Source organism: Thamnophis sirtalis, unplaced genomic scaffold, assembly GCF_051295495.1.
Source record: "Thamnophis sirtalis isolate CommonGarterSnake01/CBP01778 unplaced genomic scaffold, rThaSir2_p1.2 scaffold_2, whole genome shotgun sequence".
Lineage (NCBI taxonomy): Eukaryota > Metazoa > Chordata > Lepidosauria > Squamata > Natricidae > Thamnophis > Thamnophis sirtalis.
This window is the reverse complement of record NW_028261382.1, coordinates 138,242,427-138,259,719: the sequence shown is the minus strand read 5'-3', so window position 1 is coordinate 138,259,719 and position 17,293 is coordinate 138,242,427. Positions and strand designations below refer to the sequence as shown.

Here is a 17,293-nt window from a genome sequence, read left to right as displayed (position 1 = left end):
AATCAGGGCGCAGCTTGGCTAGTTGCTAGCCGCTAGGTTGTAAGTAGAGGACTTTCCAAGTCCTCAACACCCCTTCCCCCAGCGAGAGCGCATGAGCAGAGTTGGAGCATGCCTATTTGGCCAAGTAGGTGGGGCAGCGCCGGACCCACCCAGAAAGCCTCAGTTCTACTGGAGTTGTCGGAGGGGTACGTCATGCTCGTGGTAGCTCCTCCCCAAGGGAAGTGGAGCTCCAAGCGGCGCCATCTTGGATTGGCCCAGAAGGTGGGCACACCACAGCAGGTAGGCCGGGCCAAGGGGGCATGACTTCAGGGGTGGAGTCTTGGTGCCAGCAGGCGACGGCCGATGGGTAGAGATGCTGGAACCCAGGGAGCGGAAGCGAAACGGATTGAGACAGAGACAGGGATGCCGGCCAGCAGGTGGCGGCAGGGCAGGAGAGGCCTGACTGGGGGAAGGCCTTAACAATTGAATCAAATAATGCGAACTCGGCTTGAGGAACAAGATGGGCAGGTGGAACACCTGCAACACTAGGAGAGGAGAGGCCTGCCTGGGGAAAGGCCTCATTGCGGAAATCGTTGACTGGCTGGGATGCAGAGGCGTCCTGGGCCCCTGGATCTGAAGGAACGCCGGTCTCGAGTGGAAGATGCCTCCTTAGCTGATCCACATGGCATCTCCACTTGGATCCATCGGCCAGTCCGACCCTGTAAGAACAGGGACCGGTTATGGACAAGATAGACGCAGCCACACACTTAGTGTTCCCAGCGAAAGAGCGGGCCCAAACCAAATCCCCCACCCGAAAGGAGCAGGGGGGGACCCCCAGGTTCCACGGCTGATCCCCCAAATAGAGCGGGTGTAGCCTATCCAGGGGGGTCCACAGGCGCCAACCCATCAGCAGCTCCACGGGGCTTTTGTTGGTTGTTAGGCAGGGGGCGAAGTGCTGGCTTAGCCCTCACAGGCCATCGCCCCGTTCCATCCGGCCAAGGGCCTCCTTGGTTGAGTGGACAGCGCACTCTGCCCAGCCACTGCAGGCTGGATGATAGGGGGTGGTGGGCGCATGCCAGATGCCTTGCAAGGCCAGGAACTCCTGGAACACAGTGGACGCGAACTGGGGCCCGTTGTCCGACACCACGACGTCTGGCAAGCCGTGGGTCACGAACAACCGGAGGAAGGCCCTGATGGTACTCTCTGCCAAGGTGGCGGTCATGAGGACCAGCTCCACCCAGCGAGAGTACGCATCCACTATGATCAGGAACACCTGGCCATGGAAAGGCCCGGCGAAGTCGACATGCAGGCAAGACCACTGGCCTCTTGGAGCCTCCCACTCACGAGCAAGCACCGCTGGGGGGGGGGGCTGGCCGGGACAGTTGGCAAGGGGAACAACGACCCACCCAGGCCGCAATCTCAGAATCCAAGAGGGGCCTCGTTCGTCCTAGGCACCGATCACTGGAATCGCCGTGATCCCACCTTTGTCGCCAGTTTAGTGGATCGGCAGAAGGATGAGGCTGGAGCCAGAACTGCAGAACGAGGAGCACTTTATTCAGGTAACAACTATGTACAGGCGATTCAGCACCTTCCCTGCTTGACAGCTATTTATACGGAGCTGTCAAGCAGGGAAAGCCAATGAGCGCTTCCCTAGAGGTCCGCGCTTAGGCAAGCTGCGCCTTAGCCAATCAGGGCATGGCTTGGCTAGTTGCTAGCTGCTAGGTCATAAGTCGAGGACTTTCCGAGTCCTCAACACCTTACTACTGACTTTTTCCTAGGGCTAAGAGAGAGTGACTAGCCCATGGTCACCCAGTTGGCTTTGCCCTTACAGCAGAACTAAAACTCACAGTCTTCTGGTTTCTAGTTTGATATCTTAACCACTACACCAGTGGTTCCCAAACTTGGCAACTTTAAGACTAGTGGACTTCAACTCAATTCTGGGAGTTGAAGTCCACAAGTCTTAAAGTTGCCAAGTTTGGGAACCACTGCACTACACCAAACTGGCTTTCCTAGAAAATAACTTGAATATAATTTTGGGAGCTGGTTTGTTTTATTCTTTCATTTTAGTCAGAATTAGAATTAAAAGCATCTAATTCAGTTTATTTCAATTTGCGGATACTTAATATATTAATGTGCAGTTGATTCGTTTCATATTTAATTGTGCTGAATTTACAATAGTCTTCTCACACAATAGTCTTCTCACACAATGCCTTCTCTATTGTTCTAAAGTGATTATCTATCTCTATCATCTTCTTATATTGCTGCTGCCCAATATACAGTAGGTGTCAATTTGCTTAGCAGGGCAGTTGAGATGATATTCACGCCCTGGGTATTCTTGCCAGGATTAAATAAATCCATATACTATTGCCATATACTATTGTCTTCTTTACTCATCCTTCCAAGAACACCCACTACCTGGCTAGAGATGCATACTTAGAATGTATAATTGTGCATAAGAAAGCTGGTGCTTTAATAGTTTTCTTCTTCTTTTCTTTAAATGCTCTAAATTTAACCTTAATTCATTGACCAAGTAATTATTTCTATGTATTTTGTTTAATTGCTTTATATAAATGTTCCAGATACATTAAGACAATTAATGTACAACTTTTTAGAAAACTTAATCTAAATTCAGCCTTTTCAACTTCAGTTGCATCTTTTTTTATCATTTTAAGTGGAACTTATATCACTTAACTTTAGCCTTATTTGGTGTATAAACTCATCTGGAATAGTTGCTTTCTTGTGATGGTTTCAAAAAAAATATTAAACCCCAAACAAACAAAATACATCTGTTTTTATTGGCATAATACTACTACTATTCACAGTTAATGTTGCCATTGATTTCTTGTTTGAATGAGATACCTGAACATTATTCAACCATAGTTTTTATTTTTGAGGCCATCCTCCAATATGATGATCAGAGAATAAGAAAAAGAGATTTCATAAGCAATAACAACATCCTAAATTTATTCCAACCAACGGTCATAATAATATAGAATTACCCATGAGTTGCTTCCTGAATACCACTCAGAGACAGACACATCAATGAATTTGCAGTGAAATGGCTATTGGCATTATTGATTGGCTGATTGATTGACTGATTTTTTGATCTGATTTTATTTGATTTCTATAGCCGCCCACATTAGTAATTGAGTCTGGACAAATATAAATATGATATATAAACCAGACTAATTTTTAAAGTGAAATACTGACACATTTATATGAAAATAAATGCTACTAATATTAATAAAATAACATGCATCAAAATATGTTTAGTTTCTTAAGCTTTGAGTAGGGTGCAGATATGAAATATTCAGTCAAAATAAGACTATTGGGAAGATATTGTATCCTTACTTTTCTGCTCTTATCTGGGAGTTCAGGTTTTTCTGAAATGATGCCTACCAGATGTTGAAATGTGTACTATCTCCATTCAATTTTTGCTATAAAATGAGCATTTTTTCAGAATTATATTCACATTATTTCCTGATCTGCTCTGAGTTGCTTTCTTTAGCATATATCTCCAAAGTTCTTCATCTTACTCAGGTACTCTACTGAATAGAATGTATTGCAATAAAATTATTTACAACACAAGGTAATTAATAGAACAAGAGACAAGTAAAGATTTGCTCAACATCATGATGTTTACTATCATGTCACTACTAGATTAACTATTTTGGCAGACACATTGCTTAAATTTGGCTCTGCATCTTTGATTCCATCTATTAGGATAAATGTTTCAGAAATAACAGCCACACAGCAATTTTTTAAATGTATTTTCATCTACCATATGTCTCATTCGGCATCCATATTGTTCTTCCTAGTTCTTTCTTTAAATACATTAGTTTGATAAATAGAATAAATGAAGGGAAAAGTATATAGGTATGTTCAGAGGTGGGTTGCTAATTTTTTCACTACCAATTTGGATGTGCGTGTGCAACGCTTATAAACTTGTGCAGAAGCTTATACACAGAAGCGTCTGGGTGGGTGGGTGGAGTCTCCTGCCGCCTCTACTACCAGTTTGGGCTATCCGGGCTGAACCGGCAGCATCCCACCTCTGGCTATGTATTTAAAAAAAATACAGAAGCAGGTAGATAAAATCCCTCAATTTTTTTGGTATTAATGACTTCTATGTTGCACATAAACCAAAGACATACGAACCCTCAGTTTTAGAATGTTCTTTTGAATGAGCCATGCCTGACACCAGCAAAAAAAATAAAAAATTAAAAAAAAATTCTCTAGGGTTTTAAATATACCGGTATTAACATTTTACATTTACGATATGTATTGCACAGTTTTCAGTTAACTATATAATATTAGGCTGCTGATATATTGCATTATAAAAGTTATTACAGGAGTTGGAAATAACTACAAACTTCTTAAAATTTTAATTTAGTGTGTCCCAATCTAGGAAATTGAAGGAATAAGGAAAATTTCTCGCAGTATCTTTTCTCTAAATACACAAAAGATGGTAGACATAAATTATGTAATATGGTGTGTATGTAGCGTGTAATTATGGTTACACATTACTATGATCTCAAATTTCAGTTGTTAAAGGACAGTAGGAAATTATTACACTATTTAAAATAAAGTTCTCCAATTTATAGTTAATTTTTAGTCTGATAGTTTTTCATACAAAATCATATGCTTTTTCTCTGTACGATTCATGAATGCAGTGAAACATGGAAAGTAATAAATAATTTTATGGTTAGCAAAGCATTGAAATCTTCAGGAGAAATGTTATGAACATCTGTCTTCTGTAGACGGAAAAACAATGAAACAGAAAATTAGTGTGAAATAACTTCATTTGGAAGCAGTATTATTAATAAACTAGAGCTGACAGAATAATCTTCTTGTAACACCTTAAATGCTAATAACATAATAAATTGTCTGTTTAAATGGATTTTTGTTTGTTTGTTTTGAGCATCAGTTAATAAAGAACTGGATACTAAATTAACAAGAGTTCAGCATGTAATCCAATGGAGGATGAATGGCTTAAAATGTTTTAAGCATAAAATACAATCATTTTAGAAATACTGGTAAATACTGAAGTCGTTTAATATGAATTTACATCTCTATAATTTCACCTGCGTTATAGTTTTCAGATTTTAAGAACAATAGAATTATAACTTCAAAAGATATTGTTAACACTTTTAATTAAACTGTCTAAGACATCAGATCATCCATTCATCACTGCCTGGAATATTGTACAATTTACTTTTTTTTCATTTTTCTATTGGTGACTTCAAATTACTTTTGAATCCTAGTAGCCGCCAGGAATAATCCCTAAAGTTATCTTGGTAAAATTTCTTTTCAGAAGTGGTTTGCCTTTGGCTCCCTCGTAGAACTGAAAGCGAGTGGCCCAAGGTCACTCCCCCATACTGCGAAAATTGCTTAGCCTGTTTATATGGTGATGGGAAACTGTAAATCAAACAAACAAACAAGCAAACAGCAACGACTTCCACATTATCAACAGGTATCCCATGACAATGAATATATTCAACAATTTCCATTGAAGAAATGTTAAAGAACATTATAAATTACTCTTTGTATGAGGCAAAAAACAACCACCCCCAAATGCTGCATTTGTAAGGAAAGAAAATGGAGAAAATAGGAGATATTCCAGCAAACATTATTAAAGTTTTCAGAGTGCTAAGTCCAACAGTAAGTGAAGTCTAAATACACTGTGAATCTTATTAGATTGCAATTCACTCTGTACATGCAGCAAACCTGCCCGATACTGCTCCTTCTCCATTCCTTTTTGAGAACTATTAGTGTAAACTCAGCATTAAAATATCCATAGATTCTTCTTTTCTCCACACCTGCCTACAATCAATGTACATGTGCATCTAACTACAAGCTGTAGTCTACAGGTGTCTACAACTATGCCAACCAGGGACGTGCAGTCACTAGAGGCAGGGGAGGCGGGACCTCACCAGTCTCCTGAGGGAAAGGAAAGAATTTTAAAGAATTTTTTAAAAATAATTAAAGCCAGGGTAGTTGCTACCAGATTCCAAGTCACAGTGGCTTGGTGTCTGCTCAGTGTTAACTATGGGAGGAGGCCAGAGAACTCGGGGCCTCCTTTGCATAAGGAATTTTTCACCTTTTAAAAGTTAAGAAAGGGTTAAAAAGCAAAAAAAAATGTATGCAAAGGAGGCACTGATTCTCCCACCTCCTGATCTGGGAGCAGCGAATCATGCCTGTGCAAGGGCATTTGAGCGACTGCGCAATCTAGCAGTTTCCATCGAGGGTGATTCTGGAGAGTTGCTTTGGGCCGCCAGCCGCCGTTTCTTCAGCAGCAATTTCTTCTCTGCCCAGCATTTTCTACTGGGCGGCTTGGCGCCTTTGCTGCAGACCCGGGTCTTGGCGGCTCCCACGATGCAAAGTGTCCTGCCGGGGCAGCAGGAGCCGCCAAGCGCCAACATTCCCGCTGCCCTGGCCTGCAGCCAGCCCAGCACTGAGCAGGGAGGAAGAGGAGGAAGAGGAGGAGGAGAAGAGCGGTGAGTCCTTTGTCCGGCCGGCCAGCCAGGCGGGGAGCAGGTCGGGTGGGGAGTGGGTGGGCTGGCTGGGGAGGGGGGATCATGGTGGCTAAGATGGCCCCCGCTGCTGCCGACAGCAGCTTGGGTGTCCCGGCACTGTCTGAGCTGAAGAAAGCGGAGGATTGTTCGTCGGAGGTGGGGGGGAGCAAGGCGGTGGAGTGCGACAGCGGTGAGAAGCAGCTTGGACGGAGCCAGCCCACCTACCCCCTGCCCGACCTGCTCCCTGCCTGGCCGGCACAAGAACTCACTGCTCTTCTCCTCCTCGTCGTCCTGCTCGTCCTCCCCGCTCGGTGCGGGGCTGGCTGCAGGCCAGGGCAGCAGGATTGTTCATCGGAGGAGGCGGGGGGCGAGGCGGCCGAGCGCGGCAGTGGTGAGAAGCAACACCCCCGCTGCTGTGTTCGACAGGTGTCTCGCGTTTATGTCCACCATAAACACGAGACGCCTGTCGGACACAGCGGCGGGGATGTTGCTTCTCGCCGCTGCTGCGCTCTTGCCTCACCAGCGGTAACCCTCACCGCACGTCACTGATGCCAACATATAGTAGAACCTCTGGTCATGAACATTTCTGACCATGACCAAATCGGGTTCTGACCAAAATATACACTTTTTTTTTGTGGCAGATTTCTCCTTACACGCCATTTTTTTGTAAGCGCCAAATTTCCAAAATTAGGTTTAGGTCATGACCAAATCAGTTTGTTACCAAAGTTATGGAACAAATTATGATTGTGACCAGAGATTCCACTGTGACTGCTTCTTTAATGCTGATGGAAATTTAAGATGAACATCTTTCTGTAGGAAAGTCCATAAAGGTGGGCTATGCCTTACTATTCAAAGTCTTTATACCAACTGCTTGTCAAAGAAGGTGAACATTAGTAAAGCAAGCCTCTTCCAAATATGAACATAGCTTCTTCCTTTACAAGGCTTGCACAATTGTTTCAAGGATTGTTCCTACTGTTTGCAGGGTCTCTTGCAAAGTGCTTCTTGAGGAAAGTACTTCGTCATTCTAATACCCTTTGCCAAGTGTTCTGAATACTCAGCACAGTTTTTATTAAATATCAGGATAATGATTAATGGAACAAATCCTTTAGATTAATAGGCATAGCCATTTCTGTGTTCAGCTTTTATAGAAATTAAGAGTAATCTCTTAAAATTAGAATTCACCCATCATAAACCCACAATAAAATACACATGTATGTAGTCCTACTTTTCATATACTGGTCAGAAATTATTTTAGATTTTATCTCCAAGGATGAATATTTGAAAATATACTTTTGTTGCTTCCTTATGCCATTTTTAATTAAAAACAGAAATGACATGCCTGAAACAAGGTTTTATTTTTTTATTCAAAAGAAGCTACAAAGAACAGTGTGCTGTCTTTACTTTGAGGAAAATGTCTTTTATCATATATTTTACTACAACACATTAAAATCAAATATCTCCTGTAGCAAAATGATTCAAGTCTCTGGAACTCAAATAATTTTCTAATAAAAAATGCATGAGACAAATAAATGCACTTTATGTTCCACAAGAAAAGGCAGTTTCAACAGGGTAATGCTCAGAGAAAATTCATTTTCTCAACCAGCCATTTCATTCTGTGGTGCTGTTACAAGCTCCTTCCAGTTGCTAGGCAACCATAATTCATAGTACCTTTTAATGGATACTCTGCTTCTGCTGAGAACATTAAGGTGAAGAGAATAAATGCCTTGGGTGAATCTTGAAATCTTTCATTATGCATGTCATTCTATTTTTGTAATGCTATAATGCTGAAATGTTTCTGTGGCAGGCAACTGAGTTGTGGTAATTGCATATTCCACTCATATATGTTTTGTAAGTAGAGCAGCACAGGCTTGTCCAAAATGAGTTATTTCAAACATGATTGAAATAAGACTTTCTCGCTACTAAAGGCAGTAAATAAACCCCCTCCCTCCAAAGAAGTGAAGAAAGTAGGTCTGGAATAGATCTTCAAATTTCCAATAAATATATGGAAAGCAAGCAAACAGGTTTAGGATTTCGTATAAGGATTTAAAAAGTATGAAATAAAAACTGTGAATATAAGATCGCTACTATCTAACTATTTTGGCTGTCTTATTCCTTCTTTTTTCTTTCCATCTTTGATTTCATTTAGTTCAAGCACAATGACAAGTGCAATAGTATCTATACATTTTCATAGAAATCTGTCCAATAAAAATACCAAGAACCAATCTTTCAGCTTTTTGATCTCTTGTCCTATCCTATTAAGTTTGGGACATGAGATTGAAAAGCGAGTCGTTGTTTAAAAGGAATGAAAGAAAACAGTCCCATTGTTTCCAGTTACAATATAAACCAGCATTGGAAACCGTGTCAAATGTTCTGGTTCAGTTAGATTGTTGATTCATTCCAACTGGATCTCTTAATGTACATGACCAACAATTAATTTCATTAATTTCAACCAACATCCAAACATCATCATTCTTTGGTCACTGGTTCATGTTATATTGCTAGGATTGGATGTTCTGTAGAACTATGGCTTCACTCCTTCAGTTAGTTCACCCTCTCCTTACCTTTTCATTCCACTCACATCTGATATTTAAAAAAACCCATCAGAATTGCTTGTTTAAAAATATAGTTCAAGTTTCAACTTTCAAGTTTAATTGTATTTATAGGCCGCCGAATCCCGTAGGACTCTGGGCAGCTTACAGAGAGGGGAAAGAAAGGAAAACAAAAGAAAATAAAAATAAAATAGACAAGTTAAAAAACAACAGAGATACATTCATTTCAGTCGGGGCTGGACCTCAACAATGAGGTCAAAAGCCTAAGGCCTGCTGGAATAGCCAGGTCTTGACAGCTTTTCTGAAGGCCGTGAGAGTGGGTGAGGTCCGGATTTCTGGGGCTAGTTCGTTCCAAAGGGTCGGGGCAGCCACAGGGAAGGCTCTCCTCTGGGGAGCCACCAGCTGACATTGTCTGGCTGACAGCACCTGAAGGAGGCCCACCCTATGGGATCTTACCAGCCGTTGGGAGGAGTGTGGCAGTAGGTGGTTTCGCAGGTATGCTGGTCCTAAGCCATGCAGGGCTTTAAAGGTAATAACCAACACCTTGAATTGCGTCTGGAGACCAATAGGTAGCCAGTGCAGCTCGCGGAGGATAGGTGTGACGTGGGTGTACCTAGGTACACCAAATATTGCTCGCGCGGGTGCATTCTGGACTAGTTGCAGTCTCCAAACGCTTTTCAAGGGTAGCCCCATGTAGAGCGCATTGCAGTAATCCAGACTTGAGGTGACTAGGGCATGAGTGACGGTCTGGAGTGCTTCCTGATCCAAGTAGGGCCGCAATTGATGCACCAGGCAAACCTGGGCAAATGCTCCCCTGGTCACAGCCGGCAGATGGTGTTCCAGTGTCAGCTGTGAATCCAGGAGGACCGCTAAATTGCATGCCCTCTCTGAGGGGTGTACGTTTTCGCCCCTCAGGATCAAGGATAGACTATCTGGGCTGTCCTTTGGAGGGAACATCCATAGCCACTCGGTCTTGTCAGGATTGAGTACGAGTTTGTTTACCCCCCTCCAGATCCTAACAGCCTCCAGGCACCAGCACATTACGTCCGCTGCTACACTGAGCTGGCACGGGGCAGAGAGATATAATTGTGTATCATCAGCATACTGATGATACTTAACTCCGTGCTGTCGAATGATCTCGCCCAGCGATTTCATGTAGATATTAAATAAGAGGGGGGACAAGACTGAATCCTGCGGCACCCCATATTTAAGGGGCCTAGGGGTCGACCTGTCGCCCGACCAACACCGACTGTGACCTGTCAGAGAGGTAAGAGAACGGTGCCTCCCACTCCCACCTCCTCTAACCGTCGCAGAAGGATATCATGGTTGATGGTATCGAAAGCCGCTGAGAGGTCAAGAAGCACCAGGATAGAGGAATTTCGGTCAGTGCGACCAAAGCGGTTTCTGTGCTGTATCCAGGCCTGAAGCCAGACTGAAAGGAATCTAGATAATCTGCTTCATTCAAGGTCCGTCGCAGTTGAAGCACCACCACCTTCTCAACAACCTTTCCCAGAAAAGGAAGGTTGGAGACAGGACGATAGTTCTTAAGAATAGCTGGGTCCAGAGAAGGCTTCTTAAGGAGGGGCCTTACCACCGCTTCCTTAAGTGGCTGTGGGAAAGACCTCTCCTGTAAAGATGCGTTCGTAATCATCTGGAGCCAGCCTCGTGTTACCTCCCTGCTGGTCGAAACCAGTCAGGAGCGGCACGGGTCCAATAAACAGGTGGAGGCACTCATTGCTCCCATGGCCTTGTCCACTTCCTCAGGGGTGATAAACTCAAACTCATCCCCGCAAATCTGACTAAGACCCTCCCTCGGCATCTCAGCTGGTGCTGCCCAAGTGGAGTCCAGGTCTGCCCGAATCTGAGTGATTTTATCCAACAGAAACTGAACAATAGCAATAGCAATAGCAGTTAGACTTATATACCGCTTCATAGGGCTTTCAGCCCTCTCTAAGCAGTTTACAGAGTCAGCATATCGCCCCCAGTCTGGGTCCTCATTTCACCCACCTCGGAAGGATGGAAGGCTGAGTCAACCTTGAGCCGGTGAGATTAGAACCGCTGAACTGCAGGTAAGTCAGGTGAAGTGGCCTGCAGCACTGCACCCTAACCACTGCGCCAAACTCCTCAGCTCTTCCCTGCAGGGGTTCCCCTGCCTCCTCACCTTTTAGGAGGGAGCGGGTCACCCTAAACAGGGTGGCTGGGCGGGATTCCGCGGATGCAATAAGAGCGGAAAAATATGTACATTTTGCCACCCGTATAGCCACTAAAGAAGTCCTAATAAAGGCTGTTAATAGTGTTCAGTCAGATTCGGAGTTACTGGCCCTCCAGCGTGCTCTAGGCGTCTCTTTTGGTGCTTCATCTCCCAGAGTTCCTCGGTGAACCAAGGTGCCCTCCTGGATCCACTGCCGTGGAGAGGCTGCAAAGGTGCAATCCGATCCAGAGCCTCAGCCGCTGCAACATTCCAGGCCACGACTAAGGCCTCTGTCGGGTTGTGGGCAAGGGAGTCAGGTATCCCTCCATGCTCCTTCTGAAATCCTTCAGGATCCATCAGGTGCCTGGGGTAGAACCACTTAATCTGCTCCATCTCCGTGCAATGGGGGAGTAGCATCCCAAAGTCAAGCCTCAGCAGGAAGTGATCTGACCATGACAAGGTCTCTATTACCCTTAATTCAAGATCACATCTCCACTGCCCTGAGAGAAATGTAAGGTCGAGTATGTGTCCCGCTCTATGGGTTGGACCTTGAACTACTTGGGTCAAGTCCATGGTTGTCATGGAAGCCATGAACTGCTGCTGCGCTCCATCGGAGTGTTCGCCCAGGGATGGCAGGTTAAAGTCCCCCAGTACCATCAGTCTGGCGAACTCCACTGCCAATCCGGCTACCGCTTCTAGGAGCGCAGGCAGGGCTGTAGTGATGCAGCTGGGAGGTAGGTACGTCAAAAACAAGCCCAATTGAACCCCTAGGTCCAACTTCAGGTGAAGAGACTCACACCCCACAATCTCTGGAGCGGGGATCCTGTGAGGAGCTAATGACCTTCGGATAATAACTGCCTCTCCCCCACCCCTTTTCTGGTGTCGCGGTTGGTGTAGCACCTGGAACCCAACTGGGCACATTTCCGACAGGGGGACTCCTCCCTCTTGGCCCAGCCAGGTTTCAGTTATACATGCCAGGTCTGCCTCCCCGTCTAAAATTAAGTCCCGGACAAGGAGAGCTTTATTTACTACAGACCTGGTATTTAGCAGCAGCAACCTGAGACCAGGGCCCTGATCTCCTCTGCCATCCTTGAGTTGAGCCAGTAGGGCTGGAACAAGGAATCGCTGTAAGGTAGCGAGTCCTTCTTCCCCGGTAATGGCCAGCCCTTCAGCTCCCATCATATCTGCCCCTCCCAGTCGTAACCGAAATGCTCCGACCCTCCCCCATTGCCGTAGACCTCCACCCACCTCCCATGGCCCCCATTCTTCCCGACAGGCCGCACTCAGCATTCATACCAGGACAGGGGGCCAATCTGGGCCCCCATCCACTTCTGCATCTACACTCAGTGGAGGGGGCTTCAGGTCGCCCAGCCGAACCTATCATACACAACACACAGCCATTCTCCTCATACACCCCCACTACAATAGTTAAAATACAAAGTAATAATATAAAAGGTTAATCAAATATAAAAGTTAAAAGTGGGCCTGTCCCATTCATACGTTCCCTCAACAAGCAAGATAAGCAAAGTTCTTGACCCGCAAAAGCGCTTGATGCAAATTTAAAATAGGTGAAGTTGGTAAAGGTTTGGGAGGGGGGGGCTCCATGGTATTGATCTTCTCCCCTGCGGAGTCCAGAAAAGTACATTAAGTCTGAGAGTCTAAAATGCCTGAGTCGGTTGACGCCAGTTTGGGGGGGGAGCAGGCTTCCTGTCCACATTCTCCTCATCCCCCATCCTCTCCTTCTACGGAGGTTGTATAACACGGGATCACACGTAGAACTATCAGCATGGCCAGAGGTCTCCATGGCCGCAGCAGCAGTTAGAATGATAAGCAGAAAAATCCCTGAGGACGAAGGCGGGGGCGGGCAGAGGGCGAGGGCGACCAGAGAACACGCCGCCCAAAAGGCAAGCCCACGTCGCCCGGCAGATGGTGTTCCAGTGTCAGCTGTGAATCCAGGAGGACTGCTAAATTGCATGCCCTCTCTGAGGGGTGTACGTTTTCGCCCCTCAGGATCAAGGATAGACTATCTGGGCTGTCCTTTGGAGGGAACATCCATAGCCACTCGGTCTTGTCGGGATTGAGTACGAGTTTGTTTACCCCCCTCCAGATCCTAACAGCCTCCAGGCACCAGCACATTACGTCCGCTGCTACACTGAGCTGGCACGGGGCAGAGAGATATAATTGTGTATCATCAGCATACTGATGATACTTAACTCCGTGCTGTCGAATGATCTCGCCCAGCGGTTTCATGTAGATATTAAATAAGAGGGGGGACAAGACCGAATCCTGCGGCACCCCAGAAAAATCCCTGAGGATGAAGGTGGGGGCGGGCAGAGGGCGAGGGCGACCAGAGAACACGCTGCCCAAAAGGCAAGCCCACGTCGCCCAAAAACGCAAGCCCAAGATGATAGTGGATGGCAGCGGCAAACAGCAGCGGAAAGCCAGCTTTGATGTTTAAAGAAGCCAGGATCACAGCAGCCGCGATGGAGAAAGAGGGGGGGGCATCAGTGGCGGCAGTAAAAAGCCAGCCGCCCAGTCCCAACTCACCAACCCCTCCGAGGCTGTGGAACCCAGTAGCTGAAATCCGCGTCCCAATGCAGCTCAGTGTATTAATAGACTGAGGCCGCGGTGATTTGGGCTCGGCGCTGGAGTTGCTGTCAGCTGGAATGCCGCCTGCAGGAAACCGCGTCGCCTGAGGGCCCTTTGGAGCTGTTCGGAGCCGCTCGGAGCCATTTAGAGCAGCATTCTTCTAAATAAACGGCTTTCTGGGATCCTCTTGGCTCCCTCTCACACAGCCTTCGTTCTCAATAGGTCTGGCTTCAGCAGGGGATTAGAATTTTGATTGTTTCTTCCCTCTCTGAGCCTGAGCGGCAAGCTCAGGCAGCCATCTGTGCATGTGCGAGTTCCGGATGGCTGCCGGTGTTTCAGCTCCAGCTGGCAGGCAGAATGAAAACACCAGAAAATACCGTGTGTCTAGTGGTTTTTCTGGCAGCAACCCCAGCAGCAGGTAGAGGATGTTACAGGGGACCTAGCCAGATAACTGGCTAGAGTGTGGTTGCCTTTGGCCGGCTTCCAGCTTGTGTGACCGCGGCCGCCTTGGAGACCTCTTTCGATTCGGTGGCGAAGATGGCGGCGGTGCGTTGATGGCGCCGCTCCGGACAGTTTCTTGCAGTGGTGGCGTCTTCTGCTTTTGTCTTAGAGACCTTGGGGATTCGGGAGGCCTGAGAGATCTGGTGATTTTGGGGAGCGTAAGAGAATTTTTGGACTGTTTTGTCAGTGTGGACCTGGCGAGGGGGTGGTCGGCCTGGATGGCGCCTAGGGTGATCGAGCGGCTAGCTTGCAGCCGCCATTATGGCCCTCCTGAGCCCTACCCCCCTCAGCGCTTTTTGAACTGCAACGGCCGTTTTTCCACCTTATGGCGTTTGTGAGAGCCTTTGGAATTTGCGGAATTAGATCAGCTGGTCCTCCGCCTTTAAGGAGGGGGGTTGTTGGTTTGTGTGGCGCCGGACAGAGGTGGGCAGTTGTTTTTACTTGTTATTACTGCTGCCCCTTCGGACGCCCCCACCCCCATTTGACCGGACTTTCCGCTGCAGCAAGGCCCCCCCGCTCTGCCCTTTTCTGTGGCTGGGGGGGGGCCTTCTCTCTTTACCACCATTATCATCTACGCTAGCTGGCTCCTCCAGTTCATGCATACGGACCAGGTCCATTGGACTCCCAGTTTTACACCTTTGTTCCCGGACTACGACCATCACCGATCACTACCATCTCAGGAACCCTATCTTAGCCACCTGGACCATTACTTTTCTTCCATCACACTATTGGAGAAAGACGACACCCTATCCCCTTTGTACCTCGTCGGCTTTGACTGGTCTACTGTGTTTTCGATCCATGAACTTACGATCTCGTGTACAGACTTACTTGCCCAATATTAACATCTCCTTTAATATCTGCGCAACCTTAGGGGGGCCTGGGCCTATTCCCATCCTCAGGATGTCTGATTCGAAGGGACTGCCGGGGAATGTGGGGGCTATGAGGGTGGGTGGAGGGACCATGGACACAGGAGTGGGTCTTAACAGGGAGGGGCAGATATGGCGGGGACTTTAGGGCTAGCCATTACCGGGGAAGGAGGGTTCGCTACGTCACAGAGATCCCTCTCAGATGGCATGAGTAATCAGGACCCTGGTCTCAGGCTGTTGTCGCTAAATGCCAGGTCTGTGGCTCACAAAGCTCCCCTCGTCCGGGACCTAATTTTAGACGAGAGGGCAGACCTGGCATGAAACCTGGCTGGGCCCAGAGGAAGGAGTCCCCCTCACTGAGATGTGCACAGAGGGTTTTCAGGTGCTTCATCAGCCGCGACCCAAGGGAAGGGGTGGGGGAGTGGCTATTGTCATCCGAAAGTCTCTAGTTCCTCGTAGGATCCCTGCTCCGGAGCTTGTAGGGTGTGAGTCCTTGCTGGTGAAGTTGGACCTTGAGGGTCAAGTGGGCTTGTTGTTAACGTACCTGCCTCCCAACAGCATTGCAACAGCCCTCGCTCCTCGAGTCAGTAGCTGATCTGGCAGTTGAGTTCCCCAGACTAATGGTGCTGGGGAACTTTAATTTGTCTTCGCTCGGCGAGCACTCTGATGGAGCGCAGGAGTTCATGGCTTCCATGACAGCCATGGGCTTGACCCAAGTAATTCGGGGCCCGACTCACTCAGCGGGTCACACGCTCGACCTCGTATTCCTCTCGGAGCAGTGGAGTTGTGATCTTTGTTTGAGGGGTAGTGAGATCTTGCCCCTGTCATGGTCGGACCACTTCTTACTGAGGCTTGACTTTTGGAAGCCAATCCCCCACTGTAGGGAGGAGGAACCGATTAGGTGGTTCCACCCCAGGCGCCTTATGGACCCTCAGGGCTTTCAGATGGTGCTTGGCGTTGTGCCTGATACTCTCGTCCACAGTCCGGCGGGCACCTTGGTTGCTGCTTGGAACTCAGCAGCATCGGAGGCTCTCAACCGGATTGCACCTTTACGGCCGATCCGAGGCAGTGGCTCCAGGAGGGCTCCTTGGTTCACTGAGGACCTCCGGGAGATGAAACGCCAAAAGAGATGCCTAGAGCACCGCTGGAGGTCCAGTAAATCCGAATCAGACCGAGCACTATTAAAAGCTTGCATCAGAGCTTACCTCCTGGCAATCCGGACTGCTAAAAACACATATATTGCCGCTCTGATTGCATCCGCTAAGTCGCGCCCAGCCGCCTTGTTCAGGATAACCCGCTCCCTCTCACAGATAAAGTTGCTCGGCTTCGGACGGACCTGGACTCCAATTGCACAGAGCCAGCTGAGGTACCGGGGGAGGGTCTTGAGCAACATCTTTGGATTGATTTTCAACTTGTTACTCCTGAGGAAGTGGACAAGGCCATGGGAGCTGTGAGTGCCTCCACGTATGCGCTGGACCCGTGCCCCTCCTGGCTGGTTGCGAACAGCAGGGAGGTGACACGGGGGTGGATCCAGGCGATAGTTACCGCCTCCCTTCGGGAGGAGTTCTTTCCCCCCGCATTAAAGGCGGCGGTGGTGAGACCCCTCCTGAAGAAACCATATTTGGATCCAGCCATTCTAAATAACTATCGTCCAGTCTCCAATCTTCCCTTCGTGGGGAAGGTTGTTGAGAAAGTGGTGGCCTCTCAGCTCCGGCGGTCCTTGGATGAAACCGATTATCTAGACTCCTTTCAGTCTGGATTCAGGCCTGGCTACAGCATGGAAACTGCTTTGGTCGCACTGACCGATGATCTCTGGAGAGCCAGGGAGAGGGGTCATGCCTCCGTCCTAGTACTCCTTGACCTCTCAGCGGCCTTCGATACCATCGACCATGGTATCCTTCTGCGATGGTTGTGTGAGGTGGGGATGGGAGGCACCGTTCTTCGGTGGTTCTCCTCCTACCTCTCGGACAGGTCACAGTCGGTGTTAGTTGGAGGGCAGAGATCGACCCCTAGGCCCCTTAAGTATGGGGTACCGCAGGGTTCGGTCCTGTCCACCCTCCTATTTAACATCTACATGAAGCTGCTGGGTGAGATCATTCAGCGGCA

At 47.4% G+C, this 17,293-nt stretch overlaps 2 protein-coding genes across 2 annotated transcripts in view; both read right to left on the bottom strand.

The window, feature by feature from the left end:
• The window catches only part of TOX (thymocyte selection associated high mobility group box), a 233,444-nt gene that overhangs the window by 63,000 nt on the left and 153,151 nt on the right, over positions 1-17,293 (bottom strand). The window lies entirely within an intron of this gene.
• LOC148049192 (uncharacterized) lies at positions 558-14,980 on the bottom strand. The gene is made up of 3 exons (XM_087706693.1): positions 14,881-14,980; positions 11,484-12,340; positions 558-698 (listed from the first exon to the last, which is right to left on the bottom strand). Exons 1-3 carry the CDS (start codon positions 14,978-14,980, stop codon positions 558-560), a joined length of 1,098 nt encoding a protein of 365 aa, XP_087562819.1.